General features: G+C 41.7%; 1 protein-coding gene and 1 long non-coding RNA gene across 3 annotated transcripts in view; one reads left to right on the top strand and one right to left on the bottom strand.

Moving 5' to 3' along the window:
- The window catches only part of LOC101163534 (mitochondrial peptide methionine sulfoxide reductase), a 41,927-nt gene that overhangs the window by 3,447 nt on the left and 12,063 nt on the right, over positions 1-26,417 (bottom strand). For both annotated transcript variants that reach the window (XM_004082234.4, XM_020713543.2), the window contains exons 2-5: positions 24,395-24,463; positions 24,177-24,296; positions 19,935-20,039; positions 7,809-7,915 (exon numbers count right to left, since the gene is read on the bottom strand). In XM_004082234.4, the coding sequence (XP_004082282.1) occupies positions 7,809-7,915; positions 19,935-20,039; positions 24,177-24,296; positions 24,395-24,463 (401 nt within the window). The remainder of the gene's footprint in view (positions 1-7,808; positions 7,916-19,934; positions 20,040-24,176; positions 24,297-24,394; positions 24,464-26,417) is intronic.
- LOC110017498 lies at positions 6,208-24,168 on the top strand. The gene is made up of 4 exons (XR_002292914.1): positions 6,208-6,839; positions 7,171-7,310; positions 23,240-23,321; positions 23,416-24,168. It is a non-coding gene; the product is annotated as an uncharacterized LOC110017498 (long non-coding RNA).

The raw sequence follows: 26,417 nt of genomic DNA, 5'->3' as shown, positions 1-26,417 counted from the left end.
TGCGACACATGGGCATGCAAGGCGGGCATCGAACCTCCAATCTTACGATCATGGGTCGACCGCCCTACCGCTGCACCACGGCCACCCCAAGGCGGCAGTGGTTAGCACTGTCGCCTGACAGCGAGAAGGTTCTGGTTTGAAACCCTTTCATGTGGAATCCGTGTGTTCTCCTATGGCTTTTTTCCTCCCAAAATCCAAAAACATAGACGCCTATGGACAATTTAGGGATGGGTGTGTGGCCGTGCGGCAGACTGGTGACCTGCTTCAGGGTATACCCCGCCTTCTCCCAACAGTAGCTGAGTTAGCTTCAGCGGTCCAGTGACCCCATAAGGGATGCAGAAGGTTCTGAAAAGGGATAAAAATGACTGCTGTGCTTTGAAAGTCAGAGCATGTAGTGAGAGCATTCTTCCATGTGGTGGCAGTGTGGTACCACCTGAGTGTGCATGAGCAGGAGTTGATGCAGTAGTCAGTAAATCAAAGCTGCAGGCCCCACAGAGAGGCTGAGGCAGCAGCTGACCTCTAACTCCTCAGTGGCTGTGCTTCAACGTAAAGGCTACAGTCTCCCTGCAGGAGGGAACCAAGTACAAGAACCTGACGACACTCGGACGCAGCAGCCTCTGAGCAAAAACACATGCTTAGCATTCAAATGCAAACCATTTACAGACTGCCAAAGACAAAAAAAAAAAATACAATTATTCTTTTTTCCTGCCTGCAACCCACCGGCTCAGTGGTGAGCCAGCCAACACAAGCACGGAGCTTTGTACATCATGGCCTAATTAATCAGTCATCACCAACAAACCACAGCAGAGGAGAGCCCTCCAGGGCACGGGACGCGGGGAGTGAAGAGAGCACATCCAAGGAAAGGTCTAAGTAAACACACACCTCCGCCCTGACACCCCCACACCGATCTCTCGCTCTTCATCCAGCCCTCTACGGCAGTCACAACACGGCAGCCATTTTAGATCTATAAATCAGAATGCATGCCGTTATGCCACTGTGTATAACCTTATTTGGCTTTGCTCGCTCTTTCGCTGCAGCAGCGCACGAGTGAAGGGACGAGTATGGATGGGGAAAATGGAGGGGGATAAAGGGAAACTATATATTTTCACGTAAAGGATGTTAATTTCACTGATGAGGAAGCGCTGGAAACAAATGTTGGAGCATTTTTGTGGATGAATGTGGAAGAACGCAGACAAAACCAGAGCGTTTCACTTCAGCTCTGACAGAAATTAGGACTTGTGTCCTAATTTTCGACACATGGCTCATCTCCCCTCAGGGTTAGGTGGTCAGGAGTGGGAAGAGCCAACGACTTCTGAAATGTTAATTTACATTTGAAGCAGTATGACGAGTTCTCCTATTCGAGCAAAATATGTCTGAAAGTGTGTGTCCAGCGCCGAGCTCACTCAGCCCAATCAGCCCTTCCCTTCTTCACGCCTGTCGGAAAGACTCCCATGTCAAAGACATGGCTGAATGCGTGCATCTCTCTCCTCCTCCTCCTCCTCCTCCTCCTTCCATTCCCTGATGCTGATTCTCTTGCCTTTTTCTCTCCCATGTGAGCATAGGCCACCGCTTCCCGATACCCAAGTCTTCCTTGTTTGCCAGCCAAGCGAGAGAGTCTCTTTGCGCCATTGCCAGAGAGGCGACCCCGGGACACAAATAAGACGTGACACCCCAAGAGGGGCAGGGGCGGAGGAGGAAGACGGTGTACTCTTTCCTCCTCACTTCCTTAACCCACAGCCGTGTCGCCTTCCCTCAGAGGGCCTACGGCTGCGAAGGGTTGGGGAATAGACGTGCTCTGACACAGAGTTTGTAACACCCGATGACTCATGGCCAAGACATTTGCAAAAGAACGTGACCTCAATTTGCCGGTTTATGTAATTACACCCAAGTTTATAATTGTTTTTTTTTGGCTTTTATCTTTATCTTGATCTCGTCTAATCTTTATAGGCATTCTGTAATTAACTACATTAAGGCCACGTCGTTTGGTAAAACAATTTCAGTGTTTATGGCTAAAAGAGGGCGCGCTGGGATCCTTACTGAAGCGTAACTGCAATGCCTCAATGCAAGACTTAAAGCAGCATGCAGTAATTTCATAGCTGATTCCACTTTCTAAAGCAACACCACTGCAGTGTTTCACATCATCATTAGTGATGACTTACTGCATGAGCAGCCTTTAATGTTGTCTCACTTGTAATTAAGATTTTAGATACTTTGCATTATGTTACGTGCCGTAATATCGCATTAAGCTGCTTGGATATACATGATATATATGATAAAGAAGTAAAAACTCAGCTTTTTAGATTATCTTACATGATTTTGTCTGTGTGCTACAGTCCCTTTTTATGCAAGTACAGATATTTGGAGCTTAACTTGAGCAAAACGAAAGACCTCAAGGTAAAATTCACCTTATTGGCAGCCAACTTTACCTGCAAAAGAATAATAAATAAACTCTCCTAAGGAGGAATTGAAGGAGAAGCAAATATGTGCCCATCAGCAGAGATTTGGCATTTTAGGCTGTAACTCTCTGTAACTAATGATTATTTTAGGCTGCGATTTAAAATTCTGATCCGGCCGCTGAACTTCAGAGGGGCAAATGCTGCCAATCATTTCAGGTCTTTCACACACGCAAAGTTGCGCTGCAGAATTATAAAAAAAATTAACCAAAAATACATATTAAAAAAATGTCAGAAATAATTTAGTATTTGTCCAACTATTGGTAAAGTTCGGCATATTTTTTTATTGGATTTTCTAAACTAACACAATATTTAAGTCACCTAAACAAAATTAAAGTTATAATGGCAAACAGGAATTTTGTGTTTTTTGTATTTGTAAGAGCCAACCTGAACTCCTGGAGTTCACAAAGAGCCCCTGAACATGTTAAAAATGTAAATTCCCTTTTAAGTACTGCGAACATCAAAGCTGCTCCGTGGAGAAACGCTAGTAACAGAGAGGCTGCCATTGTGCCGGAAAACACATGAAATAGTCTGATGTGATGCTGGTGGACTGGTCCGCAGCGCTGGCGTGCCCTCTGTGACCTCAGAGTGGAAGCGGTGGAAAGAGGACAGTACGGAAAACAAGCAGGGAAAAATGGATGATGAGGAAATGTGGATAAAGGATTAGTTTGTGGACGCTGGTGTTAAAAAAAAAAAAGAAGATTATTGTGCGTTGACAAAAACAAATCTAAGCTTGTTGCGCACATGAACTTTCATTAGGAGAGTCACTAAATCTGCATGTGTGAACAAAAAAAAATAATCATGTTGAATGAAATGATTAGTCTGAAGAGGACACTTTTTTTGTCCTGTACCACTCATCTGTCTCCCTCAGCGCAGGTCAGGCATCCATTTTAGTTGGGCTCTAATCTTCAGTGAGCCCTCCTACATTTTGTGAGCGGGGAAGCCAACACTCCTACATTTTGAGAGAAAAGACGATGCACGTACTTTCGTCTCGAAGCGAGGAGATGCGCGCTCCTACGTTTTCTGCTTTTTCATTTTTTCCCCCCGTTTGTTTGTTTTTCAGGCCAGACAACGAGTATCAGCGTGCAAAAAAATGCAGATCAGACCTGCATTTTGGAGAAAAAAAACCTTCATCTCGATTTAGCGGGGCTGCAGTGGAATTTAAAAATGTATATTTTCAAGATTTTCAAAAAGATGAAAGCAAGTTATTCCACCCCTATTCATTAATTCATCGGACAGCAACAACTTTTTCAGAATCGGAAGGAAACCTGGAGTTTGGGAGCTGTTAGAAAGGAAGATCTGACTTTTGAAAATTTTCCAAAACAAGAAAATGTGACCAGAAGTCTGATTATGAAACCTGGAGATGTTGTGGCCTGTTTGCGAAACCCTTCCAGCTTCTCCTAACCACTTTTAACCCCAAATGCTGCTTTTTCCCCCTCCTCTCAACCCATCATCCAAACCTCTGTGCACCCCTTTTCAAGCTCATTAAGTTAGGATGCTTTATCAGAGGGCACACTCTCCCCTCCAAGGCTCTTTGCTCATGCACGTGCACGGGGACACACACACACACGCACAACAATGCAGCTGGCCTGATAAAACCCATTGTTCATACATGCATGCACACACACATATACAGAACCTCATGTTCATACATTTTTCTCTGCAAACCCCTAACCCGTCTCTAAGCCACCCCCACCCCCCACTCTTCTCCTAATCAACTCTTCCCATCCCTTCTCTCTCACCCCCCCCCCCCCCCACCCCCCACTCAGCTCCAGGGAGACACTTTTCAGCGAAGAGGGAGGGATGGAGAGAAGGGGAGGAAGAGAGAAAGAGAGATGCACTCCTCCTCCCTGCTCTGCTGCCACAGCGGCTTGGCTACAGAACCCTTTGATGTTCTGCAAATTTCAAATTTCATTATAAAGAACCCCCTTCCCCCCCCACCTCCCTCCTCGCTCTCGCGCTTAAACAAGCTTTTCTGCCTCACCCTCACCAAACCTCCCCCTCAGTGCTGAAGTTAAGAAACTGAAAGCCCTGCAGAAGAGACTCTTCATATGGGTTAATTATTCATTGGGCTGTGCCAGATGTATGTCTGTGTGACTGTTTGAACGTAGAAGCGCGTCTGAGTCACAGGCAGCGGAGCGGGTTGGAATCTGGATTTTGCGATGCCTGTCTTATCTGTGGTTTACTCCGATTGCGTTCGCCTTTTCCCCTCTGCCACTGTCCCTCTGTGGAAACACGTGTTCACTTCTACTGATGCTCTCCTAGAGTGTGTTGGCCTTTTGGTTAAAAAAAAAAGGTACAGACAACACGGCAACACCTCACTGGCGATGCCACTTTCCCACCGGGCAGCTCTCTGGGCTCAACATCCTTGCAACATGGCGACCATTTCAGGGCAGGTGTCTGCCATTTTGGTTCAGAGCGTGTCAGCGGCTTGAAAAAGATGGGTGTCCCAGTGGCAGTTGGAGGAATCTGTGGCGCCTCTAAAGTGGTTGACAGATCAGTGGTGTCAGCAGCGTTGGCTTGGAGAGGGAAGGAAGGAGGGCTGCTTTCTTCTCGTCTCTGAGAGTGTGTTTTGTGAGAGTCTTGCCGTGATTCAGCCTTTCCCCAACATGAAAGGGACTAAAAGATAAGGCTCAGCCTTTCTCTGCGAAAAGATGAACCCGGTGAACCCTGGGCTGTTTCTGCTCGTTTTCTTTACATGTCATAGGGAACCGCAGCAGATGCAGATGGCGCTATGTTCTGCCGTATTTGCATTTGACAAAACAATGGTTTAAAACATTTGCGTTCACCTTTTTCTGGATATTTTTTAGTAATGCATCCCAGTATTCAACTCAGTTTTTACAGAAGAAGATATTTTAACAATACCATACCAAACTGATTCTAAGAAAGCAGAAATTTCCACCTTTCAAGGATGCTGTTTGATCATAGCAGGCAGAAGACTGGGGTCAGCTTCTTCTTTATTGATTTTACTTAGGAGATGTAAACCAGCTAACCTTTTCATATTAGAGTAACTATGATTTTAAAAAGTTTTAACATTGGTATCTATTCACAAAGGGGCAGCAGATTTAAACATTTATATTAAAAACACCTGCAAGGGGTTAACTCTGCTTTTGACTAAGGTTTTAGTTCAAAATGAGAGTTTACCTTAATTTCAATCTAAATTGTTTTCTTTAAGAGGATTTTGGGATTATAAATAAAATCCACAAAAGCATTTATTAATTATGAAAAAAAGGACATTATGATGATTTTATCCAAGTGCAGGTCAGTTTTAGTGAAGCAGGCAACATTTCTACTAAGAAATGAGTCACATTTTTGCTTTAAAAATTCTAAACATGTGTTGTACTGACTGTATATGAGAAACTGGACTGAGTGAGTTTGATGTCGCCCCTAGAAAAAGACTTACAATAAAATGAAGGCAATTCAGTCGTCATTTCGTCCATTCTATGGAAACCATTCTTACCAATCTAGAGTGAGTTTGTTGGAAGTCCCCCCCCCCCCCCCAACACTTGAAGCGGGCTCGGGAGAATCTGTCAATCAGATGTTTTGACCGTTCAAAATGAGACCTCATACTTTTACTGAGGCAGCTGATTGGCCAATTTGAAACTTGAAAAACCTGCACTGATGAAAAAATATCACGAAAACAAATTAGGATGATCAAGAACATGCTGAAAAAAAAAAGGTAGCGGAGCAATAATGGTTATTCTGACAAATAGAATGACTGAGTAATAGCTGTTTACTTCTCAATGGAAGTCTATGGGATTTTGGCTTCTTGGAGCCAGCGGGGACTTCCTGTTTTAATCATAGGGGGAGGGGTCACTCAGTCCCGTTCTCATTTTAATTAGGTTTATACATTTCTTTGCTTATCAGAACCTCGTTCACTTACAGCTTCATCAATTAAAGTATAAAATTATGTATTTGATGAATTCAGCTTTTTCAAATTACAGTGAGACCTACAAACATGCATGGAGTGTGTTTAGATGTGAGCATGTGTGGGGGTCACAGTCCGTTGACAGCTGAAAGGCAGGGTCACCTTCAGTTGACAGGATGTTAGTGATGCCCTTTTAAATCCAAATGTTTTGCTTCCCCCACCCTCCTCACCTCTCTGGTCCCAGCTGCCACACCTCTTACACCTCTGACCCCAGCCCAAGGCCAAGGTTGGGAGGTTGTTGCCACGGCAACACAACAACCCTGTGGTTACTGACTGCTGACCCAGGGAGCCTAAAGTAACCGTGACCATGGTAATTGTCTCCTCTCTGCCCCTCACCAGCAAATGCATGACTAGCATTCAGAGAGAAGGAAACCAAACTGAACCGAAGCGGGGTGGAGGAAAGGAAAGATGGACAGATGGACTCGGGGGACAAAAGGAGGACGCGTGTGCTGATAAAAGTAAGAGCTTTAAAGATCAGTTAGGATGACCTGTCGACCTTCTTCACCTCAACAGCTTTAGGAGGAGGGTTTTTACCAATGACTGCAGTTTCAATGGGGCCAACTAGCTTTTAACTGTCACTTTATTATCCAAAACATTCATGTGGCCAACAGAGTTTCCTAAAACAACTACAACTTTGTTCATTTAGATAAATCTTTTAGGAATACAAGAAGTTTTCCAGTGATGCACAACTACAGATGTTGAAGTTCTGATGCATACTTGGTTAAAACACTAAATTCATGCTCCGAATAAGCCTTAGCACAATGTAACCGTACGATGGGTTCCATGCAGGTTTTTGGGTTGTCCGGGCCCGTGGAGGATCGTAGACAAGAGCAGCCGCATCTTAAGGGGAGCTCAGGTGTGTGCAGTTGGCTCGTATGGCCACCTCAAGGGACGTTATGAAAATGGAATGGACGATTGTTGTGCATGTGGTAAGTAACTGTATCATGAAGTATTCGTAAGCCCAATATAAGTGTCATGCACTTATGACGTATGGGTGATGCTGTCATAGATGCAAGCGACAGCTCCTTAGTAACCTCGCACAAAATCTAACCCTAATGTCTAATTTCCTATTTTCTAACTGTCAGACTGCATGCAAGGAGCTTACAAGGAACTCACACTTAGCAGCTGAACAGCACATTCCACGGGATTTGGAGGGTTTGAAAAAATAAAAAAAATTCGGATGACATGACTGCGTCTCACCTTCTTCTTCTATAAGTGTTCATTATGACCTCTTTCCTAAAGCATGCCCATAGAAAAAAATGCATGAACGTTTTTGGTCTACAGGCTCACTGGGTGATTTATACCCTTGTTATTCCGTGTGGGCCACCTTCATGCCTCGTACAGATTTCCCCATTTTTTGTCTGCAGACTGATTGTAAGGGCACTTGTTACAAGGCTATATGAGTATATTTTTGTTGAGGTTTTTACCTGTTGGAAGGCCACTTTGCTCTTCATTGCAATCTCCTGTTGAGCGGGGTTGGATGTGTAAATGGCAGAACGATACTGAGTCCCGTGGTCATTGTGCTGTTTCATCCCTGAGTGAAAACAAGCAGAAAACAAACACAAACAGAAATATGAAAACGGTATCGGCCACAATGAAATCTACACTAGAAAAACGATTTTATCAGGAATCACAGAAAATCTGTGCCTTCGTTCAGTCGGGCCTGTATGGTGGAGGTGTGCACTCTGCTCCTGCTGTCTATTTGTCACTGCCAAGACTTTCATCAGCCTAACGCTAGCTTGTCAAGAGAAAGTTTTGGCCTTTTGTACCATGACTAAAAGCTCAAACAGCTACTTTCCCCTTGATACTTTAAGATGCTTCAAACTTGAGCAGCTTCAACAGATGCATTAAGGACAGTATCTTTCTTCTGCTAGAAGAAGACTGTCAATCTGTTCTTCCTCTTCACATTTTTTGTCTTCTGTTTTGGGGTGCAGCCAGTGGCGTCATGTGTGTGCTTTCTTTGAAGTTGCAACAACTATGTCTTCCAGCCTGCTGATGATGCCAACAGCTTATTTCATTTAAAATGAACCATTCCTTTTCCACCATGACTGCATTGGTTGAATTCTGGCCAGTGATCAATATTAAGCAGTCACTTAAATGGTCACCATGGCAGTGAAATTTCTGTTTTTTTCTGATTTGTTCCTCTTAGCTCTTTCGGTATTAATTGCTTTTTTTTTAGCAAAATAATTATTTTTCGAGAATCTTAAAAAAAAAAAAAGTCTACAAACACAACATTGACAGCTTATCAGTTAAAAAAAAAAGTTGTTGTGTGAACACATTGGCAAACCGTTGCTTGTTTCTGCTTCAAACACTGATAAACACTGGCAATAATTTAGAGCTCTGTTTACACCAGTCCAAAAAAAAAAGAATAAACAGTCAGAACAAGCTAATTTTAGCTTCATTTAGCCATTCATCAGCTCCTGTGGGAGACTTCTAGCTTTTCAGGGACTAAATGCTTTACTATTCACCAGATAGTTGCTCACTCTGTCCTTTTTGTTCGGTGCTTGGCATGTAGCGAGCACATTTTTCCTTCCCAAAGAGCTTACTTTGCTGCCATATGCTGAGGCTACAAATGAAGCTGATGAAAGCAGCGATATGAATCCAAACAGCTCGGTTCTGTGCAGCACAGATGATAATTACCTGTTGGTCTGTCACTAACTGTGACATCTTTCACACTGCACATAATGATTGGATCCATTGTTTATGTGAAAATAATGATTAGTGACACTTTGTGTGATGGGGGCCGTCAGTCTGTTTGTCATGCAACAACAGAAGTGGGCTATATTATTTCCATAGAGCTTTTTTCGATTGCTAAATAATGAGAAAGTATTAAATGATAAACTGTAAAACCCTGTTTCTGATTTTGTTTCTTTTAGGATAAAAAAATATACAAACATATCTGCTTGAGAGGCTACTTTAGGACATACCCCTTTAAAAAACTGAAATATGTCAGAAACTTTAAGGAAAAACTGGAAGTCCAGGCACGCTTGCATGAGCAACTGCAGTAAAGTACATAATTGCCTGTTTTTATATTTAAGAGGAAAAAAACAATAAAGCTTTAGAAAATTAATTGAGAATTTAGCATTTTTCAGACACAAATGGGGGCTGTAGAGACTTCAGCTCCTTCAGGACCTTTGAGACCCTAATCCGCCTCTTTTAATGGCCTGGATCCACAATCCTTTTTTGTCATTGGGAAAGTGATGTGATCCCCTCGGAATATTGAGCATTTTCCATTTATCTTCTTTTTTTTTGGACTGAAAGTGTGAAGTGCTTCTGCTGAGATGTACCCTTTTCATGTTACTTCTGGATGAAAGCTTCCAAGATGGAGAAGGGCTAAATGATGACATGTATCAGTCACATTTGGGACTAATCTGAGCTAGTCTTGGCACACAACTCTGGGCTGCAGCAATGAGTGTCCTGTGAATCGAACAAGACCCAAAGGTCCTGGTTTTAGCTTGCTGTAAGGATCAGAAGTAGCTCAAATGTTATTGTAGAATTGTTATGAGTGCTCATCTTATTGTGAGGGTCAGAGGCTCAAAAGACCAAAAGAAGAGATAAGAGTTGAACCGACGACAGACGTGTTTCTTTTTCTTCGTCAATTTGGGAAAAGACATAAAAACAGCACCCGACTAACCTTCGTATGTCACGGTGTCTCTTAAACCCATAATAAGCAGTGACTACTGCAAATCCACGCGTCAACTTAAATGGCATTTATTTTGAAAATTGCTGTGCAACAGCATGTAAGATACAACTGCTCAACAACTCTTCTGTTGGCTCTCTATTTACATCCAGGGAGAAAATAATTTCCAGTGACAGTGCAGACAAGACATCTCTCTGACACAGTGATCTGCATATCTTGTTCTCCTTAGATGAAATGTTACCTTACATCATACAGTGCCACAACCTATCTGCGACACTGCCTGTTCAAGCATGACGGCCATAAGTATTCATCTAGCCTTTGTTCAAACCAAGGCAGACGCTGAAAGCTCTTCACCACACATCATGGAAATAAAAACTCACAATAACTAATATTTCTGCTGCAGAGAATTTGTCTCAATGAGAATTTCTTCTGCTTTGTGATGGCGATTAAAAGCCACATGGGAAAGATAGTACTGAACTAAAAGTGTTGTTTATTTTCAGCTGAAATGCAGAAAAGCTGCATTAAAGGCGTGCCAAAGTTAATTGAAGAAAGGCCACAAACATGCAGAATGTATTTAAGATGGACTCCATCTTTAAAATACAGTTTGTCATTATTTCTGTGTATGGTGGCATCAACACATCATGAAGGCTTTTACCCTAAAGTTCTTCTAAAATAAAAATGTAACTTCTGGGGGGGGGGAAAGCAGCCTGCTGCTGAATTATTTTTTCTGAACATCATTTCATCTTTTATAATTTCTGCGGCAATTCCCCTCCTCCAGCTCCAGGCCATCTGGGAATCCCTAAACTGATGCATTGATGAGTCGTGGAGATGCCTGCAGAGAGGGACCTGCTCAGAGGCTCATGCATTTTGCAAATGCAGCAGTTGTTGAAAGGTTGGACAACCAGGGGAGAGAAAAAAAATACCGTGTGAGAATGAGGCTTTTTCCTCACAGACAACATCAGAGAAATCAGGCTTGGACCCTCTCTCTCCGCTGGGGCTAAATCAGACACGTTCTTCAAACTATAAGATGTGGCTTCAGATTTATACTTTGGGATCAAATGTTTGGGTTGGGGCTGCACAGGGGTAAAGTGGTTAACACTTGCCTCACAGCGAGAACTTGGGTTTTTCTCCGGGGCCTCCGGCTTCCTCCCATTGTCCTAAAACATTAATTGTGAGTCTAAACCAGGTGTGCATGTGAGTGTGTGGCCCTGTAACTGACTGGCGACTTATTGAGGGTGTACCCCACCTTCGCCCAACAGTAGCTGGGTTGGCTCAATCATTCTATGATCCCGAAAGGAATTAAGTGGGTTCTTAAAATGGATGGATGGATCAAATACTTTTGTTCATTCCAACAGAAACCAAACAATAGTTGGCTTTGATAACAGGCCCAATAATTAAAGTGACTCTTTTGTTTCCATCCCAAGCACCAGATGGGGCAAAAACGATTTTGTTGTAGATGGAACTTAAGCAGCATGTTACAGCTAAAGCAACACAGACTTAGTGTCTTAACATACCCACAATGTGGAATCTATTCCTTCAGCTATTTAGAAAGCTTAAGCACAATAGAATTTAGATGTTTCAACTGCAAAATAAGTCTTTTACTTTGGGTCAGAATTAAGGCTAATGGGCAGTTTAAAATTCACCAGAGTTGAATAAGAAACTTTAGTTGTATGTTCTTATGACTTGAGTATGTTTTCATTACGTTTATAGCAATTTATAAAAATAGAAATGTTTCTACAACTAATAAAGTTTTGAGATATTTGTATTCATTTTGAGAGAGAAATGCTTAAAATACTGTAATTATTAATAAAATACAAAAAAATATGGTATTTTTTTTAAATAATATTGCGCCCGTACATTTGGGGCAAAAGCTTCCCAAATAATGCACAAGTTCTCTTTTTAAAATATTTACACTCAAGCCTCATCCTTGCATCCACCTCTCACTTCATCTTATTTTCTCAGAGCTGGAAGTCGGCCATCTTGCCCTAAGCACCATTGTTCACTGACGAGGCTAATGGCTGCCCCTGCATCAAAGACTAGCATGTCACCATGCCATTGGCTGTCCACCAGAGCTTTCAGTCTTATTGGCTTTCTGGCAGATGTCTGAACTATGCTGTATGACCGACCTTCCATCTTGACCCATGGCTCCTTCTGACCACAAGAAAATTGCACAGCGACAAACAGCTATGGTGTCAATTGCATGTGCAAACTTAAGTATGGAGAAGATCATAGTAACATGGGAGAACCCCCAAACTAAAAAACAGTAGCTTACATACTGTAATTTCCCAATTGTAGTCTCACGTTTAAGAGGAAATAAATTCCTCCAAAAATGAAATCATTTCAAGCAAATTTGTCAAAAGCAACAAAGAACAAATAAAAAATTCTCATACTAAAGAAAAGGCAAAAGACAAAGGTCCTTTAGCACTAGCAACTGCTTCTAATACAAATAAAAGCTTCTTATCTTCTTAGATTTAACCACCATTACGAGAAGAAAAGTCTCCCCAAAATAAAACCGAACCTCATCATGAAGTCAGCCAACAATAAGAATACACCATTTTAACCATCCAGGCAACACTCTAAACTACATCAGCAACAAATCCCCCCCCCCCCCCCCCAAAAAAAAAAAAACACAACTCTGGATCTTGCCTTCTCGCCTTTGCCGTTTCTTTCTTGCACTCTCAATTTTTAACAGCCCCCTTCGTTATTTTCTCCATCCATCAAAGGCAGCAGTAATTATTAATGAGAGCCTCCCTGTTCTCTCTGCATTATGCATGAGAGCCTTGCCTCTGAAAGCAGAGGGTAATGGGGGTGGACACAGAAGGAGGGGCAAGGGGTCACACATGTGCACACACAAGCACACGCTGCCTTTAAGGGTCAATGACCCACCCCAACAAAGCTGAAAATATTAATTATTTGCTTCTTACCAAAAAATAGTATATCTTAATGTAGTCCTTTTAACACAAAGTCAAAGAGAAGGTGGGAGGGGGCTTACGAGGCTTTGCAGCTCTCTAAGGGAGTGGTTGCTGTCTCCAAGAGACGTTCAAGCACAAACCTGCGGACACAAACGCCTACACCTTTATGCTGTGTTCAGATCCGCTGAGGATTCTTCAAACTCTATTCAATCTTTTTCATTTTTTTTCCTTGCGCAGGAAAATGTTTAACCACTCAGCTTCTCCCCGCTGGATACTGGGTATGAAAGCCTGTTACTTTCCTCCCCGTTGTCAGAATCACCTTTTATTCTTCCCATTTAATTCAGGTTTGTTTTCTGGTTCTCACCCGATATTCAAATGCATGGGGCACAATTATTCCCTAAATGGTTTGAAATTTTGGAGATATGGATGAAGAACTTGGAGGAACAGAATTTTGGGAGAAGTTGAAAAAGATTTTTGTGGAAAAATTCCGCCCCCATTTGTATTTTTATCTGCAGGTTCCCCTGTGATCAGATTGTGCTGCACAAAACTAATAATTAAAGCCCCTTTCCAATGAAAACTGCGTTTCTGGTCTTTTTAACGTGTTCTTGTGGAATTTTTTTGATGGGTTAGTGCCACTCTGCTGAAACTATGTCCTAGAAAACGACATGGGCTTTTTGATTTTGGCTAAAAATGACATCATCATAAATAAAAGATCACTTGGAACAATTTTACAGTTGATCAAGAGATGATTGGATTGGGTTTTACAATAAAAAAAAGGCATTCTTAGGTAACTCAGATCGGACTGAAATAAGAATTAAAGTTGTTCTAACAATTAAAATCCAGTTAGCAACATAAAAATAACCTATAACTTGTAATCCGAGTAGACTCATTCTGCAGGGAGAACTCATCTTAACACTGCTATTTGTTAAAACAAGTAAAAATTGTGTCAGTGTTGCTAGTGTAAGCAGCTTTTATTTAGCTGCAAGTGCTGGTGCTTTAAAATGACAGTTCTGCTAGTGTGTCACTTTTAATTTGAAAAGTTTTCACTCCTCTTCATGAGTATATTAACGGATACTCAAACTGAATGTGTGGGTGCTGGTTCAAATAGAGTAGCATGTTTTGTTTATTTTTCAACAAAACTGCTGGGAAAAAAAAGTCTTCTACACTAGTTGGTGCATTCACGGACATCACACGTGTGGGAAATTCTGAACCAGATACATGCATTAAAAATGTTTATAAGAAATGTCCAGAAGTGTTTGCTCTCTGGGTCTACCAGAAGTTGCTCCTGGGCGGGATGTGGCCTGTGGGCCGCCATTTGAAAATCCCTGCTCTTGTTATTGTTAGACTTTTTCTGCAGTTTGCAAATGTTCAGTCCCTTCAGCCCTCAGTATAAATCTGTTGGACGAACATAATCTTTTTCCTTTGACAAGAGTTTACACAACGTTTTATTCATACTACCCTTAAAAGCCTAAATTAAGTCCACGTACAGTATGTCCGCTGAATGTTCAAATTAAAGTGACAAAGAAAGAAAATTGCGAAAAAGAAAAACTACAAACCTAAATCCGCAATAAAAATGAATCTGCTTCTAAAAAAACATCAGTTTTTTGTGTATTCGGCAGTGCATACCAATCAGATAGAGACAGAGAAAGAATGAATGAATAAAATGCAGACTCTTTTCTTTCTCCTATGCAATCCTCGCTACATTCTGTTGATTGGAGCCTAGCTGTGATCTGGTCATCAGTCCATCATATGGCCTAACAGAAACAACACACCTTCCACACTCACACACCAACATTCAATATGGAATCAGCCTATCATGAAGGTTTATGGGTAGCGCTAACCCTCCAAACTCCATCTTCTTGCACTTGAATGTAGCAAACATATATATCAGGTCTGGCAAGAGCTTTAACACCTGCCCTTTGCCCAAGCCAAAATCAATAAGCGATTATTTGGTGTTGATGGAGTTGTAATTTTTAACCGTATTATAAATAAAGTGCACAAAAAGGAACAACGACTGATAACTGCAGCATTCCCTGTGTGTATTTGTGATAGTACTCAGGCTTGTTCTGTGCCCCGCGGTCCCGTTACGACTGTGTGCGTGCCAGCAGAACTCTCTCCTCCTCTCCTCTCTCAGCTGCTATTTTTGCCCTGTTCTTATGTAAGCTGCTCCTGACGCGCTGGAGACAGAGGCAGAGAATGATGTTGGGATGGTGAGAGCATCCCCAGAGGACACGGGCGTACACTCGCCTGCACACGCATGTACTGTGTACATATGCATGGGTATACAAAGCGAAACAGAAAGAGATGCTCCGCTGCCTTTCAGATAGTGACACAACACAGGCAGAAGCAATCTAAGATCACAACCAGCAGATGTAGTGTGACTCCCGTTTGTTTATGATGAATCATGGAGATTGATACAATTACTGTTATCCATCTTCCAGTTGTCACTACACATTTTCAGTTTTACATCTTATGATCAGACAACGGATGATTGTTCAGACCCGGTGCTGCAGACACTGCAAAGAAAACAGCCATATTGTTTGTCATAATACTTATATTTTATACATGCAATTTCTTAGCATGATTCTAAACTCTGGTCCCTATCTGAGAAGGTACGGTGGCTCCAACAACAACTTCAGGGTCGCTGTACCTTTTCTTGCTGTTGGCTCCAACAAGAAAAGGTACGGTGGCTTTGAAGTGCAAGTCAGACCAACAAATCAAAAACATGTAAAAGATCACAACAACAATAAAAACTGCTAAAACAAATCATAAAAAACACCATTTCCTTTTAAAATTCATAACCAAATTCCAGAAACCAAAACAAAATTCGAAAAAAGAAACTTTTCAGAAAATAAGAGTAATTTCCTGAAATCAAAAAAATGGAATAATAAAAAAACGGTAAAAGTATGGGATATCGCTGATTGGATGACGCTTGATTTAAAAAAAAAAATCATTGTCTGCATACTAACAAATGTTTTATGATTAATATGGAGCATATCCAGTAACTCTTCATGCTAAATAACCTTGAGACAAATGTCATTATCCAATCAGCAAAGTCCCATAGAACTTACCTTTTGTAACATTTTATTTCATTTCGGGAAAGTACTTGTGTTTTTCGGAATGTTTAATTTTTTACTTTTTTGGAATTGTGTTTTGGTTTCTGGAATTTTGTCGGGATTTCTAAAATGTAATGTTTTTTTTTTAGTATTTGTTTTGGCTTTTTAATTGTCATTGTAATTTTTAATTTGACTTTGCATTGAGTGATTTGTTGGTGGGATTTGCACTTCAGGGCCACCATAAGAAGGGTACATTAATGGTGTTTTGCAAACAACAAATTTTGTAAAATATGTTAAGTTATAATGAACAGTGAAACTGAAAATATAGATGAATTACTTTTCTATTCGATCTTCTTGGTTGCACCATCTTACTTTTTTGAATCTTCTTAAATCTCCTCTCCGTTTCCCTCTGGTCCATAAAAATTCATTTTTTTCTTAAATAATGAAGTTATATAAAACATACTGAAACTTATTGGCACTTTTTAATTTATTTTTTCATGCCAACACCTCCTTGAAAATATTAAAGCAATGAAGATGCATAACTCCTGCACAACCATACAGACATTTGGAGACCAACCCCCATGCTGCACACATGCAGCGTGCTGCAATCTCCATAAATTAAGGCCGCCAGCATGTTGAGGGTGTAATAACTGACACCTGGTAATGAGCACGCCATCATCAGCCAATCACATTAGCGGTATGGGGCTGGATTAGATGAGGCCACAGGTCAGGGGTCAAGGTTTCCTCCCGGGTGGGGGTTGTTTTAGATGGCAGGGGCACCCCTAACACTGAGGGATGGGGTGACGCAGGGGAACACTGGGGTACCCCAACAGGGAATTGGCGTGTGTCGCAGCCAGCTGGGGTTAAGATATTATATAAAAGGAATATTCATGCTCATTTCAGCTGTCGGAGAGTAACTGCCGCCAGATGGAAGACAGATGATTGATGTCCATTTGGTGATCTGATGGTAGAAACGACTGATAAAAATGTTTCCTCATCTTTGCTATAAGCTGCAGAAATGAAGCTCTAATTGGTGGTTTTTGGAAAATACAGATTCAAGTGAGAGAGAAAATGACATATCTCATATCCCTGTAGGTAACAGGGATCCTCACCTACACAGGTGAGATGTGATAAAAGCCGGCAGCTGGTTCGGCCATTTTAGCCATCCATCCATTTGCGTTTTTGTTGGCCGTTCATTGACGCAGCATCCCACACCATAAATACTGCACGGCCTTGAGAATCAGAGAGGATGAAGGAAATGAGGAAGGAGGAAGCAAGAAGGGAAGGAAAAGAGGTGATGAGGAGGAAACAATGAGGAGAGGTGCTTGATTGTGGGGAGGGGAGGCTGGTAGAGGAGACAAGAGAGAGCAGGAAAGATGGTGGGGGGAGTAACAGGAGGGAAAAGTGACTAAGAGATAAAAGAAGAGTGAGTGTGTTAGTGTGATGAGCGGATGGCCTCAGGGAGCGGTCGACTCAGAGCGCTGCTCTGCGGATGTGCTGACGGGCTTCCCCCCTTACTCCGTTCACTACAAAGAAGACGAATATGTGTGTGTGTGTGTTTGAGTTAAGGTGTGTATGTGCGTCGGGGTGCTGCAGGTGAAGTCCATGAGGTGGAGAGCCTGAGAAAATACAGAACTGAGAAGAAGAGGAAAAAGAAAGATAAGATTCCAGAGAAATGGCGAGAAAAGTGAGTGGGTTTGAATAATGGAGACAAATGGTGGAAGAAATTGACAGGCCGGCAGAATGAGGGAGAGATGAGCTCCATCTTCCACAGAGAGTGAGGAGGGGAGAGAATCCATGGTGGGAAACGGGGCCTAGAGGCCCTCGCAACAAGGCAATATTTCTAGCTGTGGAACATTCTGCACCTTCTGCTCCTAGTTCACATTTGAAAAGGACATTTTATTGGGCAATATGGGTACTTTTGTGTAAAAGTACAGAGAATTGTGTATAAAAGAGTAAAATTTCTAAATAACTTAACCCTTTCACACCCTAAAACACATTCTTAGTTACCGTTTTTGGCATAAGAAGTTCAGAATTACCCATGAAGCAGTGGGATGTGAAAAGTCTGACCCAGAGGAGTTATCATAAAGTTATGATATGGACGCATGCTGGGGGGGGGGGATTTATGCAACATCCCTGGGAAGCTAGCAGACTGAGACTAGTGTTGCTGAATATGGAAAGAGGGCACACAGCAAAGGCTGCTGGGAGTTTCTGATTGGCTGTTAATGTTGCTATCCAGGCCGAGATTGGCTGGGCTGACGCAGTCCGACATCACGTTGTCGGGACTAAACCCTTTTGAACTGAGGCAAAGCAGGGAGGCACAGATATCAAAACACAAACGTGCACGCCCATACACAACTGTTATGAGGAAGCATCGCATCCAGGCAAGGAGGCACTTGTGCAAAAGTCCACACACAAGTCAGGAGAGTGTCAGATAAACTTGGGCTGTTTTTTGATGCATGTCAGGAGAAAACAGAATTCATAATGCGCCAGCGTTTGTCTTCATATTCTATCTCATGTGAGCCTTTGCAGTTAAAAGGAGAAAAAAAATGAGACACCTTCCTAAATTTCTACATTCTCTTTTAAGCCGAGCTCTAAGGTGAACAGAATAAATTGGAGCTTAAGCATGCGTGAAGGAACAGCCGTCAGGCCCCTTTTCGACCACTCCACGCTACATTTGTCAAATAACAAGAATTTAATCTGGGATTTCCATGTAAAAAAAATTGCAGCAAATGTTAAGATTTTGAGCATTTTGTTGATGTAAAAGTTATTTTAGTTATGGTTATTCTATAATACATTGTCTGACCTTAACTGTGGCCAAAAAAACTGAGTGCTCAGACAAAAAAGCGCCTTTTATTAATAAAACATGAAATGAGACGAGGCGGTGACTCAAGGCAGCGACTATGACTACTCTTTTGGCCTCAATGCTTTTAGCCTGTGGCACATCAACCTAACTTTGCCTTTGCTCAGAGCGAGACACGTCTCTACCCTCGGCCTTGATGAAGTCAAGTCTTTTCCGATAAGCGGGGAAGGGCTTTCCAAACAAACCTCAAAATTCTCCTCTTCTCGTATATATGAAATGAAGACACAGCTGATATTTTGGTCAGTTAAGAATAAAATAAGGAAGTATGACAGATGCAGAAAAAAGGAAGGCTGGCTGACATCATCTTAAGGGCTCCAGGTTAGGCCTATGAATCTTTGATCCATCTCTTTCCAACTTGTCACGCTCCTCCCTACAACTGAGTGAGGGAAGTACCACTTTGTCCGTCCTTGCTCCCTCACACATGCATGCACACACACCCTTGACATGTCTTCCTGATGCATTAATGTTCTTACATCATTGCCTCCAGAGCACAAAAAACAAAAAAAAGAGAAGAGAGCAATAGACTCGAAGATATAGGGAGATGGCTTTTTGGAAGGGGGGGATGGGTTCCTACCAACGTTGTGTATGCATGCGTGTGTGAGGGGGTGGCAAATATGCGGCATGCTTTACGGAATAGAAACATACATCACAATCCAAACATTTGCACTGATTTGACTCCAATTTTGACACGACTGGGGAAAATGTTTGGAAAATATATCAAGCTGCCACGAACGACGGCTGAAAACACGGCAAAAAAATGAAAACACCAGTCGGGTTGGAAGTATTAAATTTGCACCAAAACAAAACAGAAAGACGGGCATTTCCTCAAACCCGTCCGTGTAAATGCTCAACATGGCTTTGCACATTTAGGGCTCGGATGTGCACCACAGTGGTGAGGGCTTCCATGGATGGCTGGATCTCAGACACATTAACACAGTCTGGAGTTGACTAACACCCATGAGACCTCCCCCTGCACCACAGCGCATGCACATGCGTGGGCATCCTCCTTCTGCTCTAATACACCATTGTGCCCCCCAGGGCAGGCCTTTTTTTGAGTGTGTTTAGCGTGAGTGTGCTGTTACCTTGTGTAGGATCGTGCTTCTCCCAAAAGTGTTTGAGCAGCTCCTCGAGGCTGATCTCTTGAGGGGAAAAGACCACCCTCACTACCTCAGTGTGACCAGTCAGACCTGAGGAAGAGACACATTTTTGAAATAATTCAATTTGATAATAAGTGACCAAACCCCCATCTATTCAATCCGCAATGAACACAGTAACAGAAGCAACAGACATTAGCACTGATGTCACTGAGGTTATGTGCCACAGGTAGAGGACATTCATGTGGAATTTACTCTGAGCTTTGTTGTTGCTTGTGGCATCACAGTGGAAAAAGTGGCAGACGGAGGAAAAGAATGGGACTCGAGATGAGAGTGAAGCTAACAGGGCTTGGTAGCTCCACCTCCTGTCATCAAAAAGTAGACTTTATGTCACATTTCTCTACAAGTATTTACAGCAGTCAGGGTATTTTTACCCTCCTTGTTAAAAGCTTATACCTTATCCACATATAAATGCATTAAGGGAGGGTAGCAGCCAGTTACAGCACAACTATCATGCAGTATATACAGTGTAGGACATAAGTATATGAGTGCTTGCTCACATAAAATAAATTGGCAGTCTGTTATCTCAACAGTGGACACTCTGATCATCTTTTGATATATTTTTAATATAATATATGCATTAGCCAAAATTAAAAAAAACTGTATTCTTTTCTAGGACATAGTTTCTGCAGAGCAGCAGGAGTTCATTAGAAAATTTGCTTTTGAGTTGGCACAGACTAAGATCCCTGCTTTCCCATCATCCATCTGTTTACACTCTCTCCCACTAGCCTACAGCCCCTCACACTCTCAACCTAACATTAGGGATGCAACATAAATAGCGAGAAATATTAGAGCAATCCAGTCGTACAGTTTTTAACCAGATGCCAGCTCGGATGAGGAAAATAAAAAAGTACATGGATATAGTGGTCTACAAGGGGATGGAACCGAATGGCAGGTAGATTGTGGCCCGCTGATTGTAGCACATACATCACTGCTACAAGCTTTTTCCAACTGCATTTTTCATCTGCTGCTGATTCACAAGGATTTTAATTATTTAAAAAAAACTGCAATTTGGAGCTTAATTTTCTTTATAAATGTCCTCCATTGTGATGAAAATGCCATAAGATCATGTTAAAAACACCAAAAACATAATTTTCATGGAAAGGGGTCTTCAAGCCTCGACGGGGAGGCTTAAAATGGGTCGTGAATGGGTCTTCCAACAGGACAATGACCTAAAACATACAGCCAAGGTAACCAAGGAATGTCTAAAGAAGCATAGGTCTAGAGGTCACAGAGTGGCACAGTCATTCTACAGACCTCAACCCTATAGAAAATCTATAGAGAGTTGAAGCTCAGGGATGCCACGCGACAGCCACCAAATCATAATGATTTAGAAGTCATATGGAACAAAGAGTGGATCAAACTCCTTATATGTGCAGAAACCGGATCAAGTACAAGAACCATCTGACATCTGTACTCGCTAATAAGAGTTTTGCCACAAATTACGAAGTCATTCTGACAAGAAGGTACAAATACTTTGTATACCTAATGAGTGCAAAAATGTAAAGTCAATTTCTTTATTTACTTTGTGATTTTCTATCCCTTACTGTTCAAATTAACTGACTATTGACAGACGGTCCATTTCTCTTTAGGGGGCAAACCTACGAAATCAGCAAGGGCTCACATACTTGTTTCCTGCACAGTACAGGAACAATATCCACAAAAACAAGTCCATATTTACTGTACTTGTTAGCAGATTGACTTTCAAATTCTAACAACTTCCCCTAACCAAACCTTTGACTGGATCCTGAAAAGAATGTGATATTTGAAAAAGGAACAGCCCATAAAAATGATCCTCTTAGCCAACATGCATAACTGAGATGAATTTAAATACTGATTGATGCGCATGTCAAGAAAACAAACTGAAATTGAAAAGAAGCCCTGCATGCACAAGAGATCGGCTCGTACTGAATAAACATGGAGGATGTTAAAAGGCTTGTAAACCAAGTCAAGAATGGCAGGCTTTAACAGTCCATCAGAAGGATCTGACAAATAATTGGTATTTGCCAGAGCTGCTTATGTAAAAAGAATGGGGAAAAACTGAAAATGACAACATGTACTCATTAGTATTTATCAGACAGCAACTGTGTGACAGAGTATAACTCTGTAGAGCTAGATAGCCAATAGCAAAATAACCCCTGAAAAGGTTCAAATCTGCTTTTTTTTTTTAAAAGTGAACTATAACTTTGCAACTTTATCCCATTTTAATGCAGAGAAAAGGCTGTGAATGAGCTGGAGATTTAAAAAAGGACTAATAAGTCAGGGGAAAAGGCCTTCCAGTGTACTGCTTGGTTTAGCTGTTCTCTTCTGTCAAGAATATCCACAGCTGATGCAAAAATAAACTTAAATAAAAAACCTGTGGGATGCTAGGGTTTTTCTTCTTACCAGAGAGTTATTGGTTCAATTCCCAGTCACATCCACATGGTTTAAATTCACACTACGTCTACTGCAGCACTCGGTTTTTGCATTGATACAAGATCGCTTGTTTTTTTTTTGTTTAAGAAAAAAAAGGAATAAATAAAGTTTTGTTTCACATTTTGTTTTATGTTTTAAATCTTGATGAGAAAAAAAACAAAATTCAATTAATTCAATTCTTTATTGTATCAGTTAAATTAAAAATCTATGTTTTAAATTCTCTATTCAAAATTATATAATGCACTACAAAAAGCAGCATTCAAGTCTAATGAACAAGTGTGAAGAATTTCCTTTGCAACATTATTTGTAAGTGTTAAAAATGACATGTTTAGGAATTTAGACGTTAACTGTTGGCATTTTCAGGTCAGACATTTCAGATAATCTACTGTATGCTTTACAGTAATCAGGGGAATTTGAGTTGTATCTTTGCTAATGTTTGCAGGCATGTCCAAAAATGCAGGAACAGTTTTAAATGCATTTGATTTTATAAGGAAAATGAGTGAAACCCTGCAAGAGCTAAAATGAGAGCTAAAAAATCATAGCTGCAAAGTGGTGTATGTCACTGTACGACACGTGTCTTTAAAACTGACATCTTAGACTTAAAACTTGGGCTCTAAATTTGATTAAATATGCATAATGATAATAACTCTAAGCAATCTGCTGTATGCATGAAAATTTGACTACACCTCCCTTTCGTTCTGTCAAATCATCCAACTATGTGTCTGTCTTTCTTTCCTTCTCCATCTACTCTGACAGTTCCATCAAACTCCTCTCTCTGTCTTTTCTGACTGTCTCCCCCTCCTTGGCTGTGTTGACAGCTCTTCGGTCTCATGCCACTGCCGTGTTTTGCTCCGTCATGGCCACTGGAGCAACGCCTGAACCCTTTTGGCTGATGGACAGGTAACCGTTCTTTCCCACACCTTTATTCTCCAGAAATTTCTGTCGCCCTCAAAAGTTTTCGTTAACTGACTCCCTCGCTCGCCATTCTCCACAGCTGACCATCTTGCAGCTGGGGAGCTGACAGAAAGAGGGACTGGAAGACGACTGACAGAAATCCTATCATGCGCTCTGCTTAGAAAATCTGCTGGCCGATCCCAGAGGTCCATTCCCCTCCTCTTCATCTCCCCCATGCTGTGTCTTCACCTAGAATCCATGCATACATGCGAGCAGAAAAATCCCCAAAACTAACCGCTCACAGAACACACGAGAGCGTTTGTAAACTTCATTTGAATTATACATCAGCTTCTTTCTAAAATCCTTTTGATCGTGACGATGAAAAAAACATAAAAGCCGAGGAGCCAAACGTTTTTCCGACATCTTAGATTTTCACGATTTTAGAATAATGTTTGCCAGATCACGCTGCATGGGAATGAAGCCCATTTACTTCGCACACAGTAACTTCTTCGTAAGAATAAGAAAAAAAAGGAAAAAAAAACCACTGCAGTACAGCAGAGCCCAATACTAACAAGTAGGTCATGAGGGGGGTGGGGGTTTTATCCCATCTGGAGCAGTGCATTCTGAGTAGTTGACTGCAGATGAAGGGAAGACGATGAGAGATTTGTACCAAAGACAAGCTTTCTCTGCATTTCTTTCTGCTTGCAAACCAACTCTGGTCTCTTGCACCTTGACGTCTGCTGTCACGTACTCTGCCAACCCCCCACCCCCATGCTACCAAATGGGGAGGTGGAGGGATCTGTTGTGAAATATAGGAAGAGTAGACGGTATAAAGACTTAAATTTGGATAAAGTGCAGCACCTGAGCAGACCTCATGGTAAGTGGGGTTGGGTGTAAAGCCGCCGGCGAAGCCCACTTGTGTGGAGAAGACTCCTGGAAGCCTCCAGAAAAGTTTCTCCGCTCCCCAGAAACACCCCATACCTGGACACAAACAGAGCAGGGCTGTAGTGTTATTATCAATTAGCAAATAATGCTTAATTGTCTCTGATGCTAATAAAGAAGCGACTGGACCCTCTCACCAAACATGATGGTTTCCATACCCTGTGGAAAAGGCTCCACAGTGGGATTCCCGTTGACTGCATGCTTTTCTGTGAAAGAAAACAGTGAGGAGATGTGGTGTCACACCCCAACACCAAGCTGCAACAGCACAAATTACAACATGTCCGTCATGAGACCCATTAACAGCTTCAAGCTGGGCCCACAGGTTCTTTATCTTCACGGGTCGACTAAGGCAGTCAGATAAGAACCGCAGGCCTCTGTGCTCCACGACATTTAAAAGATTACACAGCTCCGACTCTCCTTAAAATCCACCATTAAATACATCAAAGCAGTTATTTCCGAGTACCTATCTAACAACACACTGGGTTTCAACTAAACAAAATCACAGGTGGATGCAACAGGGGATAGATAGCCTTGTGTGTAACAGGGGGGTTTTAATCTCAATCATGTTAAAAATGCAAAATGTGTACAAGAAACAGAAAAGTTAAGAAGTGGCGATCCACTGCCAACAGGATGGCTTGGAATTAGAGAGCTAAAAAGGAAGTGTATGTTTGTGTGCGCAGCCCACAGATGTGTCAGGAGGATTAGAGAGTAAGAAGACTGAGGTGACTTAACGTGCAAATCTCCACTAAGCAAGGCAGGTTTGTACTGCAGCCGCTAATATTAGTCTACTGACAAACAGGCTACACCAAGAGCTAATGGATCTTACAATAATGGCTGAAGTTCAATGTTTAATTTCTCACTGGCAGTTAAGAGATTTGACAAGTGACACAGACCTGAGTAAGAAAAAAAGAAAAATATCAGAGACTTACCGGTAAGAGTTTGTTTCTTAGATAGCCTTTGGAATGTTCTTAACTATAACAAAAGGCCAAAATCTGCCAACAACTTGAGTTTATTTCAGACTTAAAGAGATTATAAAAAAGCCGGACTGTGCAGAAGCACTCAAGAGAAACTGTTTTTCCACGCTGCGACCCCAAAAGATAACGCTTTCTGAAGAATAAAAGAAGCAAATATGAATGGGAACACTCGAGATGATAATAACCTTCTTGGTGTGCAAGGACATTTTTTTGATATTCGATGAGACTCTTTGGTTTTTTTTCGGACAGGAACAGATTACAGAAGCATAAAGGACTGAAATGTCACAGAGGCCTGGCTGCCTTCAGGCAGTCCTTTCCTGCCCTCCTGTTGTGTGGCAGTTCTGTCTTTCAGCAGCAGGTTATTTGGCACCGCCAGGACATTTTATGGCACAGTAATAGGAAAAACTAAATCGCTTTTAGTGACCATGTTGGCTGAATTTTCTTCGTCCAGTAGGGTGACCTTAGGAGGTAGTTCATTGGACATACATAACCATCCCATTCTAATGAAAATAGTGTTTTTGGTGTTTTTAACATGTTATTGTGGCATATTTCTGATGATGGAGGACATATATAAAGAAAATGAAGCTCCAAATTGCATTTCTGAGTAATTCTTTATTCAAATCGTTGTAAAACAGAAGCAGACTAAAAACTGCTGTTTAAAACAGAACTTATTTGTGATGTAGAAAATGCACTGAGTGGGGCCACAAAATCTCTGCACATAGCACTCGCCCACAAGGGCGGCCGTGGTGCAGCGCAAGGGTGGTCGACCCATGATCGTAAGATTACAGGTTCGATTCCCGCCTTGCACGCCCATGAGTCGATGTGTCCTTGGGCAAGACACTGAACCCCACCTTGCCTCTGGTGGGCAGTTGGCACCAGTGTTCGGTGTGAATGTGTGTGTGACTGGGTGAATGGGGCTGTGACTGTAAAGCGCTTTGGGCCTTGAAGAAGGTAGAAAAGGGCTGTATAAGTATACGCCATTTACCATTTACAACTCAGAGGCGACTCTTTAAGGAACTGCTGCCGCTCTGCAGAAACTATGTCATAAAATGACAGAGGTTTTTTTCAATTTTTTTTTTTTTTAAAGAGTTGTAATTAAAATTACACGGGAAACGCTTTCAAAATATCATAAAATATGGTCAGAATGGGTCAAAAACTTCATGATAGAGGTTATAGTCTGTAAACA

This window comes from Oryzias latipes, chromosome 22 (genome assembly GCF_002234675.1).
Source record: "Oryzias latipes chromosome 22, ASM223467v1".
Taxonomy (NCBI): Eukaryota; Metazoa; Chordata; class Actinopteri; order Beloniformes; family Adrianichthyidae; genus Oryzias; species Oryzias latipes.
The sequence above is the reverse complement of the archived record's forward strand: the minus strand, read 5'-3'. Positions and strand labels throughout refer to the sequence as shown.